General features: G+C 70.1%; 3 protein-coding genes across 8 annotated transcripts; 1 reads left to right on the forward strand and 2 right to left on the reverse strand.

The window, feature by feature from the left end:
- Window positions 1–98: 98 nt before the first annotated feature.
- SMPD1 (sphingomyelin phosphodiesterase 1) lies at window positions 99–3,804 on the forward strand. Its single transcript, XM_037376149.1, has 6 exons — window positions 99–364; window positions 1,014–1,777; window positions 2,398–2,569; window positions 2,652–2,728; window positions 3,033–3,178; window positions 3,266–3,804. Exons 1-6 carry the CDS (start codon window positions 140–142, stop codon window positions 3,673–3,675), a joined length of 1,794 nt encoding a protein of 597 aa, XP_037232046.1. The 5' UTR covers window positions 99–139; the 3' UTR covers window positions 3,676–3,804.
- Window positions 3,805–3,898: 94 nt separating this feature from the next.
- On the reverse strand, window positions 3,899–10,662 carry APBB1 (amyloid beta precursor protein binding family B member 1). Of its 6 annotated transcripts, none has more exons than XM_037376143.1 (15): window positions 10,612–10,662; window positions 9,647–10,432; window positions 7,863–8,053; window positions 7,728–7,784; window positions 7,554–7,639; window positions 7,344–7,380; window positions 6,961–7,098; window positions 6,757–6,884; window positions 6,065–6,070; window positions 5,817–5,931; window positions 5,518–5,602; window positions 5,105–5,188; window positions 4,896–5,011; window positions 4,638–4,814; window positions 3,899–4,564 (listed from the first exon to the last, which is right to left on the reverse strand). In XM_037376143.1, exons 2-15 carry the CDS (start codon window positions 10,257–10,259, stop codon window positions 4,397–4,399), a joined length of 2,001 nt encoding a protein of 666 aa, XP_037232040.1. In that variant the 5' UTR covers window positions 10,260–10,432; window positions 10,612–10,662; the 3' UTR covers window positions 3,899–4,396. The 6 variants fall into 6 exon arrangements, with proteins under 6 accessions (XP_037232040.1, XP_037232041.1, XP_037232045.1 ...); XM_037376145.1 differs by having other exon boundaries at window positions 4,447–4,564; window positions 5,518–5,540; XM_037376144.1 differs by lacking the exon at window positions 6,065–6,070.
- A 1,316-nt stretch (window positions 10,663–11,978) lies between these two features.
- Window positions 11,979–15,529, reverse strand: HPX (hemopexin). The gene is given in 16 exon segments (XM_037376475.1): window positions 11,979–12,300; window positions 12,374–12,468; window positions 12,470–12,519; window positions 12,799–12,863; window positions 13,094–13,132; window positions 13,135–13,194; window positions 13,366–13,521; window positions 13,524–13,577; window positions 13,695–13,730; window positions 13,733–13,767; window positions 13,769–13,805; window positions 13,808–13,844; window positions 14,154–14,308; window positions 14,865–14,945; window positions 15,091–15,161; window positions 15,422–15,529. Coding segments are annotated over 16 exon segments (1,143 nt in total). The 5' UTR covers window positions 15,436–15,529; the 3' UTR covers window positions 11,979–12,142.
- Between the last annotated feature and the right edge of the window lie 1,378 nt (window positions 15,530–16,907).

The following is a 16,907-nucleotide window of genomic DNA, read 5'->3' on the forward strand; positions in this document are numbered from 1 at the left end:
CGGACTCCATCTCCCACCGTGCCCCTGGGGCCCGCTCCCAGCGTCCGTCCGTCCCCCACGTGTTCCCGCCCCTTCCTCGGAGCCCCGCCCCGCCGCCCGCCCCGGCCCCGCCCTCCCGCGGCGCAGCGTTGGTTCGGCCATGGCGGCGCGGGGTGAGGGCCCGGGCCCGGCTCCGCCGCTCCCGCTGCCGCTCGCCCTGGCCCTGGCCCTGGCGCTGTCGCTATCGCTGTCGTTGTCGCTGCCGGCGGGGTCGGCCCCGGGCGCGGGGGGGGCGCTCCTCGAAGCGGCGCCGCGCTGGGGCTGGCGAAACGTGTCGTGCCCCGTGTGTCACCTGCTCTTTGGGGTGCTGGACCTGGCGCTGCAGGTGCGGGGAGTGGACGGGACAGGGGGGACGGGGACAGGGACCGGATGGGACAGGGAGGGGATGGGGGGGAACGGGGGAGACAAGGGCGGGGGAGGGTGGGGACAGGACAAGATGGGAGGACGGAGACGGGGAGAACAGGGACAGAGATGGGGTCAGGGGCGGGACGAGGGAGGACGGGGACAGGATGGCACAGGGTGGGGACCGGTAGGAACAGGGACAGGGACGGGGTCAGTAACAGGGTGACGACAGAGGTGTACTGGGACAGGGACGAGAGGGGATGGGAACAGGCAGAGCAGGGCCAGTGGGTCCGGGACAGGAACGGAGTGAAGGGAGGACAGGGAAGGGGTGGGGGTGGGGGGGAACGGGCTAGCAATGGGGACAGGGAAGGGGTCAGGACAGGGCGGGAGACAGGAGCTCGGACAGGGATGGGACGGGACCTCGTGACAGGGCTGGGGACAGGCCAGCGGCTCTGCTCTGAGCGACAGGGACAGGCCGAGGCCCCCCTTCCTTCCTCCAAAGGGGAACTGGACTGGGGCTGGGGTGACGGCAATGGAGGGGACCGAGCCAAGCTGAGCGGGTTGGGGTGGCTGGCAGGCGGTGGGGCCGTCCTGGGGACCCCGCGGCAGCCCAAATGGTCCCTGCCCCACAGCTGGAGCCCAACGTGGCACGCGTGGGGCACTTGGCGGCCCGGCTGTGCCAGGACCTGCGGCTGGCGCGCCCCGAGATCTGCCAGCAGGCCGTGCAGCTCTTCCAGCAGGACATGGTGTCAGCCTGGGCACGCTCGGTGCTGCGGCCTGGTGAGGCCTGCGGGCTGCTGCTGGGCCAGCACTGCGGCCACTGGGACATCTTCGGTGCCTGGAACATCACCCTACCTGCCACCCCCAAGCCGCCAGTGCAACCACCGGTGCCCCCCCCACCCGGCGCTCCCACCGCCCGCCTCCTCTTCCTCACCGACCTGCACTGGGACCGCCACTATGTGCCAGGCAGCGAGGCTGCCTGCCCTGACCCACTCTGCTGCCGCGGAGCTGCCCACCCTGGCCCTGGCGGTGCCGGCTTCTGGGGCGAGTACGGCAAGTGCGACCTGCCACTGCACACCATCGAGGCCCTGCTGGCCCAGCTGCCCAGCGCGGCCACCTTCGCTGCTGCGTACTGGACGGGTGACATCCCAGCGCACGACGTCTGGCAACAGAGCCGGCAGGACCAGCTGCTGGCCCTGCGCACTGTCAGCAGGCTGCTGCAGAAGTATCTGGGTGACCTGCCCGTCTACCCAGCCGTGGGCAACCATGAGGCTACCCCCGTCAACGCCTTCCCCCCACCATATGTGCAGGGCAACCAGTCCTCTGCCTGGCTGTACGATGCCATGGCCCAGGCCTGGCAGGACTGGCTGCCCCCCTCAGCACTGCGGACCCTCCGGTGAGGGCAGCTGCCAGCAGGGGCCGGGTGGGCAAGGGAGTCTCCAGGCTAGCAGGGGCTTGGGGTGGGGGGCCTGGGCTAGCAGGATCAGGGGTCTGAGGGATGAGCACAGGGCAGTCTCCATACTGGTTGGGTGAGGGGCCCTGGGCTAGCAGGGGCTCAAGGCTGGGAGGGAAAGGGGGGCCTTTGGCCTTGCAGGACTCAGGCCTGGGGGACTTTGGGCTAGCAGGGATTGGGGGGGCTCCAGGCTGAGGGGCTTCGTGCTAGCAGAGGCTCACGGCTGGGGGTGCACAGAGTGGTTTCCAGACTGGAGGGGGCAAGGGGGATCCCAGGCTGGCAGGGTGCAGGTGTGTCGGGTTAGGAGGGGTCAGGGCAGGTGTCTCCATCCTGGGAGGAGCAGCAGCGTGGGCTCATGGCTGGCAGGGGTGCAGGGCGCTTTGGGTGGGCAGGGGCAAGGGGGGCTCCAGGTGGGGGGTGTGGTATGCTGTGGGCAGACGGGAGGGGGTGCAGGGGCAGGCAGGCAGCCAGCTGGGCCTAGGGCATGTCGCGGGGCTGTGGTGAGGGGTTGCAGTGAGGGGTGGGGGCCAGCAGTGCTCACTCCCTGCCCCAAATCCCTGCAGTGCTGCCGGTTTCTACACAGCACAGGTCTGGCCTGGGCTGCGCCTTGTCTCCCTCAACATGAACTTCTGCTCCCAGGCCAACTTCTGGCTCCTCATCAACTCCACTGACCCTGCGGGGCAGCTGCAGTGGCTGGTGGGGGTCCTGGCTGCTGCCGAACAGGCCGGGGAGAAGGTGAGGGTGGTGGCAGGGGGACTGGCCCTGCATGCAGGGGCGTCCCAGGCACACCCCAGCCCTGTCCTCCCCTGCCTCCTAGGTGCACATCATCGGGCACATCCCTCCGGCCCACTGCCTGCGCAGCTGGAGCTGGAACTACTACCGCATTGTCAGCAGGTCAGCCCTGCGGCCCAGCACCCCCCCTGCATTGCCCAGCCTGCGGTGGCACAGGCGCAGGAGGGGATGGGGCGACGGTGCCGCGCCAGAGTGTCCAGAGTCAGAATCCCAAAGCTGCCTGTGCCAGGCAGGGCCATACCAGAGCCGATGGGCATGGCCTGGACATGGGGTGTCAGTTGAGCCTGGCGCGATGCGGGGGCTGTGGGTCATGGGATCAGCTGCACCACACCAGCTGCCGAGTGGTGCAGCGGGGATGGGATGGGGGTGTGGGCATTGGCAGCACTCACGCCCTGGCCCCGCGCAGGTTTGAGGGCACCATTGCAGCTCAGTTCTTTGGGCACACACATGTGGATGAGTTTGAGATGTTCTACGATGAGGAGACACTGACACGCCCCGTCTCTGTCGCCTTCGTGGCCCCCAGTGTCACCACCTACATCAACCTCAACCCAGGTACGCCTGGACCCCCAGCCCCCTACAGCCCACCACTCTGGTGGTGGTGCCAGTGCTCACCCCTGACCCTGCCTGCCCTGCCCACAGGCTACCGTGTGTACGAGGTGGACGGCGCCTACCCCGGGAGCTCCCACGCCGTGCTGGATCATGAGACCTTCATCCTCAACCTCACGGAGGCGAACGTGCCGGGGGCAGAGCCACGCTGGCAGCGCCTGTACCGCGCCCGTGAGGCCTATGGGCTGCCCAGCGCCTTCCCCGCTGACTGGGACCAGCTCATCCGCCGCTTCCAGGATGATGAGCGCCTTTTCCAGCTCTTCTGGTTCCTCTTTCACAAGGGCCACCCGCCCCGCGAGCCCTGCCTGGCCGCCTGCAAGGCAGCGCTGCTCTGCGCCCTGCGCACCGGCCGCTCAGCCGACCCCAGCCTCTGCCAGGCCCTGCGCCCAGCACTGCCCTTCCCACGCATCCAGGCGCTCTGGCGGCAGCGGCGGCTCTGCTGAGGGCAGATCGGGCACCGGGACACCGGCGGTGCCTGGGCTCGGCAGGGGCTGAGGCAGGGCCCTGCCTGTCCCCAGGCTCCTGCTGGCTGCCACCCCCACCGCGGCACAATAAAGGCGTGATGGACCCAGCGGCTCCTGCCCGAGGCCCCGCGGGACGCGCCAGAGGGTGCCTGCTGCTCCTCCTCATCCTCCCAGAGAGTGCTGCAGGAAGGGGGCAAGGCCGGGCTGGTGGAATGGGTTTATTAATTATTTAGTACGACACAGATCTTCATTACAGCAGGAGTGGCAGCTCCGGAGCCGGTGGCCCCGGGGAGCCCCACGCTGCAGGTTAGACCGCATGCATCGGGGCAGGGTGGGCCCTGCACCCCCGCCGCGCCAGCCCCATCGTCCCCGCGGGGCAGCGGGGGGCTCATCCCGGCGTGTAGAGCAGGACACCCCCCCCAGCCCACCGCCCTGGGGCACGGCCGCGGGGGGCAGAGCCACAGCACGGCACCATGCTCGGCGCGCACCCCCTGTGCAGGTACGTGCCCCACAGCCCCTCGCACATGGCTCGGCGCATGGGGACACTTGCACACACACACGCACACCGCTCGGCACGGGCTCATCCCCCCGCTGGTGCCCCGCACTTCCGAGGCGCTGCCGCCCCCTCCGTCCCATCCCCCTGTCCCATGCCGGGGGTGGCAGATGGGGAAGGGGTCTTGGTTGCTCCCCCCATCCTGGCTCATGGCGTCTGGGCCCCGAGGCGCTTGGGCTTCAGGCTGCCCAGGAGGGTCTGCATGCCCCGGCGGACGGAGGAGCCCACCCGGCGTGCCACCGAGTCAGCCGGCGGCGCGGGCAGGCAGGAGCTGGAGGCCTGGGGCCGGGCATCCAGGCACTTCTGGTAGCGCAGCTGGGGAGAGCGGGGTCAGCAGTGGGGCCAGGACCGTGGGGCCGGGGAAGGGGCTGAGCAGGTGGACACTCACCATGCAGGCGGCCTGCAGTGCCTCACTCAGCCCAGCGGCGTTGGGCTCACACCAGACCATGTGGCAGCGGAAGGCACCCGGGGCGCTGGCCATGATGAAGGCGAAGGAGCGCACATCCCGGCCCACCCCCATGAAGGACAGGAACCGCACGCGGCACTCGCACAGCACCGCCTCCGTCTGCAGGCATGTGGCCAGGGGTCACCACCATCCCCACCATGCCAACAGGATGGGGACGGAGCACCGCAGGGCCAGACCCACCTGCTCGTGGATGATGGTGAGCGTGGCAGGTGCCACATTGACCACAATGGGGGTCCAGTGCTCCTTGCTGCTGGTGGCTAGTGCTGCCTCTAGTGCTGCATTGATGACGTCCATGCCTGGGGATGGGCAGGGGGCTCGGGGACGGCCAATGGGGCCAGGGCACCTACCCCATGGCAGCCCCACAAGGTGCGAGTGCCCCCCCCACTCACCCACAGGCTTGGCAACGGGCACGCAGCCCAGGTAGCACACCGGGAACTTCTGCACCACCTCGCTCTTGGGCGCCGGGAACTCCACTGTAGCACAGGGAAGGGTCAGCCCCCACCAACATCACTGTACCCCAATGCCTGGCCCCCCCAGCTGGCCCCCAACAGCCTGCACTGCCCCCCACCCCAGCACATGTGGCAGTGGGACATACAAGCTCCCTCCCCCAGTCCAACCCCCCGTCCCCTCCCAGTGTCCCACATGCCCCCCATCACGTCCCAGTGCCCACTCTACACACACACCCATCCCCTTCCTGCATATCCCCCCCGTGCCAACACCCCCTATCCCTTCCCAGTGCCATACACCCACACCCATCCCCTCCCAGTGCCCTCCATCCCCTCCCCGCCCTGCCCCACCATACCCTGGAAGGGGATCTCCACCAGCCTGGAGGGGTCCATGGAGAGGCCATTAGCCAGGGCCCGGGCACTTCGCCGCTCCACCATGATCTGGGGAGAGCATGAGGGGCACCGCCCCCGCCCCCCGCAGGTTGTCATGCCACAGCCCCCAGCCCCTGTCCCCCACAAGGGGCCATGGCACCCCATGGTGAGCCACCAGCCGGCTGTTCCCTGGGGACATGGTGAGGAGGGGCTCACCTGGGAACAGACCTCAGAGCTGGTTGGGGGGTCCATGAGGGGCTTACCTGGGGCTGGGGGGGCTCACCTGGGAGCAGACCTCATGCAGGCTGGTGGCGATGTTCTTGGCAGGGCTCTCACAGCGAAAGACATGGCACTTCAGCATCTGTGTCAGCTGGTCCCGGGCCACGTAGGCGAAGTCCCTGTGGCAAGGGGTTGCACTCAGGACCCCCCCCCAGCTACCCAGCTGCCTGAGCTCCCCGCCCCGGGTGTCTCCACCACCAGCCCAGTGAGGGACAGGACTGGGAGGACTGGTGCAGGGCTGGGCTGCCATACCTCTCCCTGCATCCCCGGGCAGCGCAGCAGAAGAGAGCCAGAGAGCAAAGTTAGTGGGCCCGGGGCACACGCATACCCCTGGTCCCCCCCACGTGGGACCCCCATGCCCACCAGGGTCATGCCCAACCCATGGCACCACAAGACACACACACACACCCAGGATCACTAGGGGGCTTAGCCTTGGGATCCCGCATGCCCGCACACCGTGCAGGATCCCAGGGCCCCACACCCTGTGTGCACCCACATCCCCCCACACCCCATGCACATGGGACCCCACAGCCCCACATGCACGGGACCCCTGCAGCCCCATGCACCCCATGCACCTGGATCCCTGCACCCCACACGCACAGGACCCCCATGGCACTGAGCCCCACGTGCACCCAGATCCCTGCACTCCACATGCACAGGACCCCTACATCCCATGTGCACCCGGATCCCTGTACTCCACACACGGGACCCCCACAGCCCCATGCCCCACATGTACCCAGATCCTCGCACACCCCTGCACCCCAGATGCATGGGAGACCCCAGCCCCACACCCCATGCACACCTCTATCACTGCACTACATGTGCACTGGACCCCCATCAGCCCTGGACCCCATGTGCACCGGGACCCCTGCATGCTCCCGCAGGCACCAGACACCCTCTGCCCCCAGGACCTGCACCCCCCCAGCCCATCGTGCCCCCCGCACCTGCCACTGTCACGCCCCACACCCCAGACGCGGATGCTGGCCACGGGCTGCGCGTGCAGCAGGGATTGATCCTGCGGGTCCACCAGCTTCAGCGTCTGGCTCTCCAGCAGCAGCAGCATCGCCCGGCCCTGGGGGTAGCCGCGTCAGGGTGTGCGGGGGCTGTACCGGGGGCTGCCAGCAGCAGGCGGGGCGGGGGGCACTCACCTCCCCCCAGGAGCCAGGGGGGCCGCGCTGGTGCAGGGAGAGCTGGCGGATGCAGTTGTTGACAGCGATGCTGCTCCGGCCCGGTGCCAGCTCGTCCTCGCTCATCTCCACCCAGCCCAGTGAGCGCACAGCAAAGCGCTGCGGGGGACGGCATGGGGCAGGCATGGCCCCAGCGTGGGGACCCCAGCCACCTACCTGCCCCCCACCCCCCGAGGCAGGGCAAACCCCGCAGTGGAGGCACCGCATGCCCCAGACTCTGCTGAGCCCCCTCCCATGGCGGTGACAGCATCATGGCACCACCGGGCTGCAACCCCAGGGTGGGGGTCCCAAGCCGGTGGGGGGCCTGGGGCACAGGGAGGGGCCGGGCTGGGCCCCCAGCCTACCTTGGAGCCCAGCTTGTCCTCCTCGGCCAGCGCCGCGCTGCAAGAGCGAAGGGGGTATCACTGGCTGATGCCTCCTGGAGACCCTGGTCCCCTGCACAGGGCGCAGCTCTGGCCCCACACCAAACTGGCAGCCCCCCTCCCAAGGGTCCCACTGCCCTGCAGGGCCCAGGCGCAGCCCCACACCCCCCAGGTCCCCCGTGCCTCACACACCCAGTGCCCGGCGAGGCCAGGCCCGGCGACGGCGGCTCCGTGTCCTGCACTCCAGGCTCATCATCTGCCTCGTCCGCCGCAGGGTCCTGGGGAGGGAGCAGGGGGGGCTGGCAGCAGCTGGGCACCGCAGCGTGCTGCCCCCCCGGCTGCCCACTGCCCCCCCCCCCCCCTCACCTTCCAGAAATCCCCCTCTCCGAAGCGCTCAGCCGGGGCGAAGCCCGTCCAGGCGAGCTGTGGGAAGAGCGGGGCCAGCTCAAGGCAAGTGCTGTGGGGCAGCCCCATGGCGCCCCACGGCTGGCCGGGACTCACCGGTGGCTCCTCGGAGGGGGTGATGCCCGGGGAGCCAGGGGCCGAGCCACGGGCCAGCCCCGAGGGGGGCTCCCACTGCGTGGTGCCGGTGGGGATGTGCCAGTAATAGGTGCCCGAGGTGTCCTGCACCCGCATCCATCCCGCAGGCAGGTCCGAGTCCGTTTCGAAGGAGTTGCGGGTCCAGAAGGAGTCTGGGGGGGCGGGGTGAGGGGCGCGGTCGGGGCCGGGTGCCACGGGGGTGGGCCCCTCCAGGCAGCCCCAGCAGGACACGGCCCCCACACCCAGCCCCAGGGAGCCCCCCCGGATGGGGCACCCACCCAGCAAGGTGGGGACGCCTCAGGACGGGCTCCAGGCTCCCCCATCGCCATGAGGACGGGGCCGTGGACAGGCAGGGCTGAGGACCACTCCCGGTGGCGTAAGATGAGGGTACCCCACACCGCTATGAGGACGGGGGCCCCCAGCCGGGCCCCACGGGAGGACCTAGAGGCGCAGCAGGGCAGCAGCCCCCTCCCCCGCCCCGGGCTGGGCCGAGCCGCAGCCCCCGCGTCCCACTCCCCCCCCGGCCCTACCTGGGCGCGGGTCCAGCAGGACGATGGCCACGAAGAAATCCGCGCTGCACATCGTGCCCCCGCCCCATGCCGGGGGTCGGGCCGGCTGCCGGCCACAGCGCAGCCCGCAGCCCCCGCGGGCCCACCCGTGGGGCCTGCCCTGCCGCAGCCCCCCGCACACACACTGCCCCACCCGCAGCCCCGGCCCCACGCAGCTGTGGGGCAGCCGGGTGGCGGCGGGGGTGCCCGCCCCACGCTCACCTGCGCCGGGGCTGGACCAGGCGTTTCCCCGGCAACCGCTGACGACAGCGCCGGGGCCGGCGGGATGCAGGATGCGCCAGAGGGATCGGGATGCGCGGGGGGGCGGGGACATGGAGGGCGGGGGGGGGGGACAGAAGGATGGGGGAGAGGCTGGAGTGCAGGGATGGGGGGGGACAGCACGGTACAGTGCAGGCTGTGGGGCACATGAAAGTGACACTGCCTACCGTGGGGACACAGGGGGGGCATTTACTGGCCGGAGGAGGGGGGAAGGGGACAGGCACACAGAGGTAGCGGGGGACACAGCAGGGCCAGAGCCGCAGAGAGGGGTGGTAGGCAACGGCACACCAGAGCCTGCACCATGGGGCACAGAGCTGCCAGCAACAGCACAGGGTCATGGAGGGGGTTGGGGGGACATCAGTGGGGCACACAGTGGAGTGCCACGGAGCTGACAGGGGCTGGGGGGCCAAGAACAGCACCCAGCGGGGATCAGGAACACAGGCAGCAACGGGTAGGCTGGAGGGCAGCGGTGGGCACACAGCCAGGAATAGGCGGAGGAAAATGTAGAGCTGACAGGACCAGGCTGGGCATGACAGGTTGGGGGCAGGCAGGGGCTGCCATGGGGCAGTGGTGGGGGAAATGGAGCAGCCATGGGGCAAGCAGAGGCAGCTATGGGTCAGACAGGGCCCACTGTGGGGCTCGCAGAGACAGATGGGGGGCAGGCAGGGCCGCCATTGTGGGGCAGGCGGGGGCCACCACTGAGCAGATGGGGGCCGCCGTGGGGCAGTCAGGACAAGCCATAGGGAATGAGGGGCAGGCACAGGACAGGCAGGCATAGCTGTGGGGCAGGTGGGGTCCACAGCGGGACAGGCAGAGCCGGCAGGGACAGCCACAGGGGAGCCAGGACCAGCCGTGGGACAGACACAGGCGGCTACTGTGGGGCAGCCGTGGGGCCACCTGGTGCCCGCGGGTGCCCACCTGCATCGTCGGGGGAGCTGCCGGTGGGGCTGCCCTGGCTGAGCGTGGCCCAGCTGGAGTCCTCATCGCTGGCAGTGCCGCTGCGCACCCCGAAGAGCAGGCTGGCGCTGCGGCCATGCTCGCGGGGCGCCCGCTCCCCACTCTGCTCCGACTCGGCCGTCATGGGGTCACTCTGCACCGGCGTGGAGTCCCCGTCGCCTTCCTCCTCCTCTTCGTCCTCCTCCTCCTCCTCCTCGGCACCTCGCAGGTCGATGAGCAGGGGCAGGGCCCCCCCACCGGCGTTGTTGCCGGCGTTGCGGGCGTTGCGGGCCGAGACTTCCAGCTCCTCGGGGGGGGGGGCCAGCTCGTTGCGGTTCTGGTCCCGCTCAGCTGCCCGGCGCAGCTGGTTCTGCCCGTCCTTCACCCTCTTGGCGTTGGCCGGCTCCTCGCCGGCCGGGCCTGGCGGCCCCCCCCCGCCCTGCAGCTCGGTGCTGCCATACAGGCGGGGGCCCTGGGGGGAGCCGGGGGGGGCCTTGGGGCGCAGGGGCTCGGGGGCGCCTGGCAGCCCCAGGCTCAGCCCCAGGCAGCTGTTGTCGTTGGCCAGGTCGCTTCGCTTGCTCAAGGCCCCCGACATCGTCGGGGCCTGGGGGGGGGGGGGGGGGGGGGCACGGACGGGGACAGGTGGCACGCCGGCACCGGGGGACACGGCGGGTGCCCCCCCGGACCAGCCCCCGCCCGACCCTCACCTGCGGCTGGCGGGAGGCTCCTACAGCCCCCGGGGCGCCGGCACCTCCGCGTCCATGGGGCCTGCGGGCAGCGGGCGGTGGGCAGCTGCGGCACCGGGCCCCCCGCGCCCGGCCCCCCGGCCCCGCGGGCCCCGCCACAGCCCCGGGACCCCCGCCGCGCCCCGGCACCCCCACCCGGGCCTGCGGGATCCCCGCAGGCTCCGATCCCCCCCCCGGCCCGAACCCCGGCCCGGCCGGTACCTGCGGCGGCTCCGCTAGGGGGGCGGGGGTCCGCTTCCGCTTCCGCTTCCGCGGGCGGCGCAGCCCCTCCCCTCCCGACTGGCACCGGCGCCGGCACGGGGCTGGCACACAGCGGCACGGCACTGGTGCCGGCGCTGTCCCCGTACTGACAGTGCCACCGGCAGGGCACAGTACCGCTCCTCTGCCACCGGCACCGGCTGGCACAGCGCGGCGCGGCATGATCGTGCCACTGGTACTGTCACCGGCACGGACCGGCACCGGCACCGGCACCGGCACCGGCACCGGCACCGGCAGGGGTGGGTCCGCAGGGCGCAGCACAGGGTGGCCTGGGCAGGGCCGGGGCAGAGCGGCACGGCACGGCACGGCACGGCTCGGCACGGCACGGCTCGGCACGGCACGGCTCGGCACGGCGGGAGCGCGGTGGAGCGGCCCGGCCCGGCCCGGCCCAGCACGGCGCTGCACGGGACACAAGGCCTGGAGCAGCAGCGGCGAGGGGCGCAGCCGGGACCGGCAGAGCACGGCACGAGGGCACACGGGGTGCTGGCACGGCACGGCAGGCGCAGGGTGGGCTGGCAGGGACCAGCGGCATCGGCCACAGCGCGGTGATGCTGGCAGCGTGCCAGGGCTCCTCTGGTCCAGCCCCTCTCCCCCGGCGACGCGTCCAGCCCCCGGGCACAGCGACTGCAGCCCGCCCTGGGCAGTGGCCCGTGTCACCGCCTCGTGACGAGGCTTTGGGGCTTTGCTCGCGGGGCCCCCCGTGCCATGACTCTGGCACTGCCGGGAGAGCCCGGCTCCCCCTGCCCCCCGCGGGTGCTGATGCCCACGGATGGGACCCCCCGGCTGGCACCTCTCCAGCCCCGCAGCGCAGGGCAGGATGGCACGGCATGGCACGGCATGGCACAGGGCTGTGGTGTGGCACAGCACAGCAAGGCATGCACAGTACGGCACAGTGTGGTACGGTACAGTATGGTATGGTACAGTACAGTATGACATGGTATGATGCGGTATGACATAGTGCCATGGGGCATGGCACAGCACGGTGCGCTGTGGCACATAAGGGCAACATTTCAGTCGGCACAGTACGGTGTGGCTCAGCATCAAACGATGCTTTGTGGTATGGCACAGTGTGGTAAAGCCCAGCACAGCCGTGGACACCCCCCCCCGCCCCTGTACCACATCCCCCAGGAGTCATCTACCAGGCTCCTGGTCCTGATCTACCATCACAAGGCTCCTGCACCCAGCGGGTCCTGCCCCACCCCTGCCACACCCACCCAGTGGCACAGGACAGTGCTACGCCACCCACAGCTGCCACAACAAGATGCACCATCCCCTCCACCCCGGCACCCCTAGACAAAGCGGGGAGGGTCTCAGGGTCTCCCTGGCTTTTATTGTGTCCCAGGCACAGGTGGCGGGGCCCGCAAAGTCGGTGCCAGCAGTGCTGCAGGGGCTGGGCGGTGGCACCGGCCCCAGTCACTGTGGGCAGCGGAAGAAGTCGGTGGTGATGCTCCGGAGGGGGGCAGGTGTTGTGCCCCTAGCAGCTGGGCCACGTGGGGTACCAGTAGTAGCCAGTGCCATCGAGAGGAAGACACTCGTTGGTGCACATGGCACCATCCACGGGTCGTGGGGCAGTGGTGCGGTTCGCCCACGTGCGTGGTGTCTGCGTCAGGTCCACCAGCCGAATGTGGTCCCCTGCCAACACGCACCATCGCCCCGCACCCCGGCAGAGACCCCAGCAGCCGGGGGTTGGTGTCCTGCTGCACACCTGTGATGAGGTAGAGGTGCGCAGAGCCGGGGCAGGTGAAGGCAGCGTCGGCACTGGGGACCCCCAGCTCCTCCTGCAGCGCCCGTGGGTTACCCCAGCACCCGCCGGTGGCCCTGCTCCGAAAGGAAGATGGAGACCTGGGAGCCCTGGGGAGAGCAGGCAGTGTGGGCCGTGGGCGTAGTGGGGACACAGCGTCAGAGGAGTCCCAGGCTGCCCTGGGCAGGGACACACACACACAACATCCCGAGGTCCCTGGTCACGGGAGGGATGTCTCCCAGCAGTCCCTGAGCTGCCCCACCTCAAGCACCGGCCCAGGAGGTTGGCAGTGGGCAGCAAGCTGGGACGGGGGCAGGACCACAGGGCAGAGGATGGGGAGGGGCAGCCAGTGGGTCAGACCTGTATCAGTAGGTGCTGTCCGTCCCGGCGAAGGCAGCATCCACCTCCCCCTCCAGCCTGGCCCGTCTGTCCCAGGGGCCAGGCATGTGCCATCCTGCCACGAGTCCAGGCGGAATGACAGACCCCCTGCGGACTGTGTCAGTCATACTGCCCCACGACCTGCCCCATGATCATGCCCCACGCGACCCCACCCCACACCAGCTCTATGGTCTGTGGACACAGAATGGCTGGGACTACAGTTCTGTACCCCACAGCCCCCAGCATGGTCATGCCCCTCCCCAATTCCCCCAGCACAGCATCCCACAGCCCCACGCTACCCCTCACCGCGGAAGGCATAGATGCGGCCGGTGTCATCGGAGAGGAGGCCTGGAAGGGCATCTTGCTGCAGCCATGGCCGGCGTCCCCCCACGAGGCATTCCCGTGCCCTGCAGCAGCGTCAGCACTGACAGTGGGGCCAGACCCCAGGGCAGGCACTGGGGTGGGGGTCTGGGACCTCTGCCACTGTGGGGGGGCGGGTCCAGGCAACTGGAGCTCAGGACCCGTGGGGGGGGTGTCCCCAGGATGAACGTGGTTCCATGGGGTGGCCAGGTGCTCACCTCGCCCTGGGCAGGGTATGAAGTAGTCGCGGAGGTCGCGGGGGTATCCTGGGGGCACTTCGCCTGTGCGGGGGTCGAAGCGCTGGAAGCGGGTCCCGCGCAGGCAGTAGTACCGCTCCAGCCAGCGCAGGGCAGCAGTGCAGGGCCCAGCCCCGGCCATGTGCGTGGCTTCGTCACCCGCAGCTCCAGGTCAAAGGCGTACACCGTGTCCCCTGCATGCAGCAATGGCACAGCTCGGCATGGCTTGGCACGGTGCAGCTTCTAGCACCTGAGCCCCACATGCCCAGCAGCCCCCACGCACCCCACAGCAGCCCCCCGGCCCCACTCACCCTTGAAGAAGAGGATGCTCTCGCCCCCGCACTCCTCGGGTGGCACTCGACGGCGGCGTCCAGCCCCCCAGGGCCCCGGGAATTCATCTGCCACACGCCGGGGGAAGCCAGACGCAGCTGCCCCCCAGCGTAGGCCCAGACCTGCTCGCCCTGCAAGTGCCCCACAGGGTGAGCCCCACGGGCACCCCCCCGACCCCGTGGGGCCAGACTGGGGGGAGACCCCCAGACAGAAGCTCCCCAGCAGGACAAGACAGCCCGCCCCCCCCCACCCCCCCCCCCCCCCCCCCCCGGCCAAAGATCTGACCCACAGGCTGGGACCCCCAGCTCCATCCCTCCCCCAGCCCCATGGACCCACAGGGGGGCTGGGCAGAGAGCAATATCTCCTACCCCCAAGCAGCCTGCCTGAGCCCCCATGCAGCCCGGGCCCTGCCCCTGCCGCCCCCCCACCCCAGGCCGGGCCTGGAAGAGGTAGAGGTTCTGGTGCTCCTGGGGGTGCTGCCGGCGGTGCAGGCGCAGCGCCGCGTCCACGGGGCCCCCCAGCTCAGGCCAGGATGCAGCCAGGGGTCGGATGTGGGGTCGGTGCGCCCCCCGAGAGATCTCCCAGACTCCCTCGCCTGGGCAGGGGCAGCGGCTAGCCCCACACCCACCACCATCCCACACCCCACTCCCCCAGCCCCCAGCCCCGGGGCACCCCACAGCACCCCCCACCCCTTATTGTCCCCCAGGGCACCATCTCCACCCCCTTCCACATTTATTCAGGCCCCTTCCCCAGACCCCCATTGCAATCTATCCCCACAGACCCCCTCCCACCCCCATCCCTCCCCCATCTCCCCCAGACCCTCCCATGCCATCCCCCCTCCCAACCTCCCAGTGCCAGCTCACCGTACCCCATTTCTCATGGACTCACCAGGACCCATGTGTCACTGTCCCCCCTCCAAGTTCCCCCAGACCCACAAACTCCATTCCCCTCCCCTGTATATCCAATTCCCCCCCACATTCAAACCCCATCCTCTTCAGAACCTTTCCTCCAGTGCCCCTGCCCCCCCACCCCATGGCCCCCATCCTGTGCCCCTAGCCCCATGTTCCCCAGCGCCATGTCTCCCAGTCCTGTGCCCCCCAGCCCCACGCCCCCCAGCCCCACGCACAACCCCCCTGCCCCCCCAGCCCCACCTCTGAAGAAGAGCATGGTGCCATTCTCATTGAGTGTGGCGGCGTCGAAGCTGCCCTCATCCACGCAGAGCTGGGCCAGGTCTTGGCGGGGGGCAAGTCAGGATGGTGTGGACCCCCCAGACAGACCTCCCCCAATGTCCCACCCCCAGCACCTGCTGTGCCCCCCCACCCCCACCCCCGTGCCCCACATGCAATTCTGCCCTCCCCCCCATCCCTGGGGTCTCACCAGTGTCATTGTTGGGGGGCTCAGCCTCATGGGGGTGCCCTCCTCCAGCTGCCTCTGATTTGCCGTGGGGCCTGGGGACGGGCAGCACCATGGGCTTATGATGCAGCCCCTCCAAACAGCCGCATACGCACCCCACATCATCACGCAGCCCCCCACCCCACACAGCCCCCCACAGCCCCCTGCCCCAATACTCCTCCTGCACCACACAGATCCCTGCCCCACATAGCCACGGCAACCCCCTGCCCCACAGCCCCCTGCCCCACGCAGCCACCGCAGCCCCCCACAGCACCCGCAGCCCCCTGCCCACACCCATCCCCAGCACCCCACACACAAAGGGTGGCGCATGCCAGGGCCCGGGGCCCAGGCCAGGCAGAGGGCGGCAGTGGAGACCCATGGTGTGCCTGGGGCTGCTGCGGTCCCTGGACCTATATAGAGCAGGAGAGGCCGTTGCACAACCTGCCCTGCCCCATTGCTTAACCTGGCCTGCCCCACGCAACCTTCATCCGCACGGGGGGGCTGGGGGGGGGACATGGCTGAGGGACAGGGCAGTGCATGGAGGGGCGGGACAGGGACCCCATCATTGCCCTCCAGCCTGGCTGGGGCAGCACAGGGGGATGGGGTCAGACCCCAGTGTGGTGGGGCTAGAGACAGACCTCACTGTGGTGGGGCAGGGGACAGGGGCGAGGGTCCAACTCCAGTGGGGCTCAGCCCCTGACATGGGGGTTCAGCCTGCGGCGGGGGGAGCTCAGCCACTGATGTGGCAGGGACAGGGTGAGGGTCCCACTCCAAGAGGGCCTGGACCGACAGGGCTCAGCCCTGGGGAGGGGGCTCAGCTTTGATGTGGCAAGGAAGGGAAGGGGGCCCAGACCCCGGTGGGGCTCAGCCTCCTGTGCAGTGGGGCTGGGGAGGGGGCTCAGACCCCGTTGGGGTTCAGCCCCCATGTGGCAGGGTGGGGCCAGGGGCCAGCCTTCCATGTGGTGGGGTGGGGAAGACGCTATCCCCCAGCAGCCTGCCCAGGGCTGGGGGTGCAGCAGGGGGGTCTGGCACCATCCCAGCCTCTTCCCAGCAGCCAGTGCTGGGAAGGGCCTTGGCCCCACAGCGCCTGTTTGCTCTGGCCACGAGCCATGGGCACGGACAGGCCCGGACAGGCAGCCAGGCGCGGGCAGCTGGCAGCGGTGCTGGGGGTCAGGGGGCTGCCAACGGCCGGGCACACCCTTATGTGGGGTGCACATCCTGCAGCTATGTGCCCCATAGCCGGGGGGGCAGCCCCTGTGTGTGAGTGAGCCTCCCGTGGGAAAGGCCCCCCCCTTCACCCCCCTCCCCGTGGGGAGGGTGAGCACAGACCCAGTATGGGCCAGTCCAACCCCATTCCCGCTCCCAGTATGGACCACTCCAACCCCGTCCTTGTGCCACGGGTCAGGGTCACAGCTGACAGAAGGCTGTGCCAGGCAGGTGCTCAGTGTTGCCAGGGAGCTCCAGGCACTGTGCCCATCCCTGCCCGGCCTGGCACTGCCAGTATCTGCCACAGCCCGGGGGTCCCACCATGGCACAGGGGTCCCGCTGTGGCATCAGGGTCCCACTACAGCACTGGGGTCCCACCATGGCCTCCGGATCCCACTGTGTCACTACAGCACTGGGGTCCCAGTATGGCACAGGGGTCCCGCTGCAGCATCAAGGTCCCACCACAGCCTGGGGGTCTTGCCATGGCATGGGGGTCCTGCCACAGCCTGGGGATCCCCAAGAGTGCTTCAGCAGCACCCAGCCTGGCTCAGGTCCCACCTCCCCTGGTCCCGGACCCCTGCCCATGCCCCCCAGCC

Source organism: Falco rusticolus, chromosome 2 (genome assembly GCF_015220075.1).
Source record: "Falco rusticolus isolate bFalRus1 chromosome 2, bFalRus1.pri, whole genome shotgun sequence".
Lineage (NCBI taxonomy): Eukaryota > Metazoa > Chordata > Aves > Falconiformes > Falconidae > Falco > Falco rusticolus.

Bases quoted from the DNA above. Each gene is read 5' to 3' on its own strand.
- SMPD1 (XM_037376149.1), top strand. From the start codon at position 140: ATGGCGGCGCGGGGTGAGGGCCCGGGCCCGGCTCCGCCGCTCCCGCTG. The intron at 365-1,013 runs GTGCGGGGAGTG...CCTGCCCCACAG, and splicing joins TGCTGGACCTGGCGCTGCAG to CTGGAGCCCAACGTGGCACG. The intron at 1,778-2,397 runs GTGAGGGCAGCT...AAATCCCTGCAG, and splicing joins TCAGCACTGCGGACCCTCCG to TGCTGCCGGTTTCTACACAG.
- APBB1 (XM_037376143.1), bottom strand. From the start codon at position 10,259: ATGTCGGGGGCCTTGAGCAAGCGAAGCGACCTGGCCAACGACAACAGC. The intron at 5,603-5,816 runs GTGAGCCCCCCC...TGCTCTCCCCAG, and splicing joins TGCATGAGGTCTGCTCCCAG to ATCATGGTGGAGCGGCGAAG. The intron at 4,565-4,637 runs GTGAGTGTCCAC...CGCTCTCCCCAG, and splicing joins CACTGCAGGCCGCCTGCATG to CTGCGCTACCAGAAGTGCCT.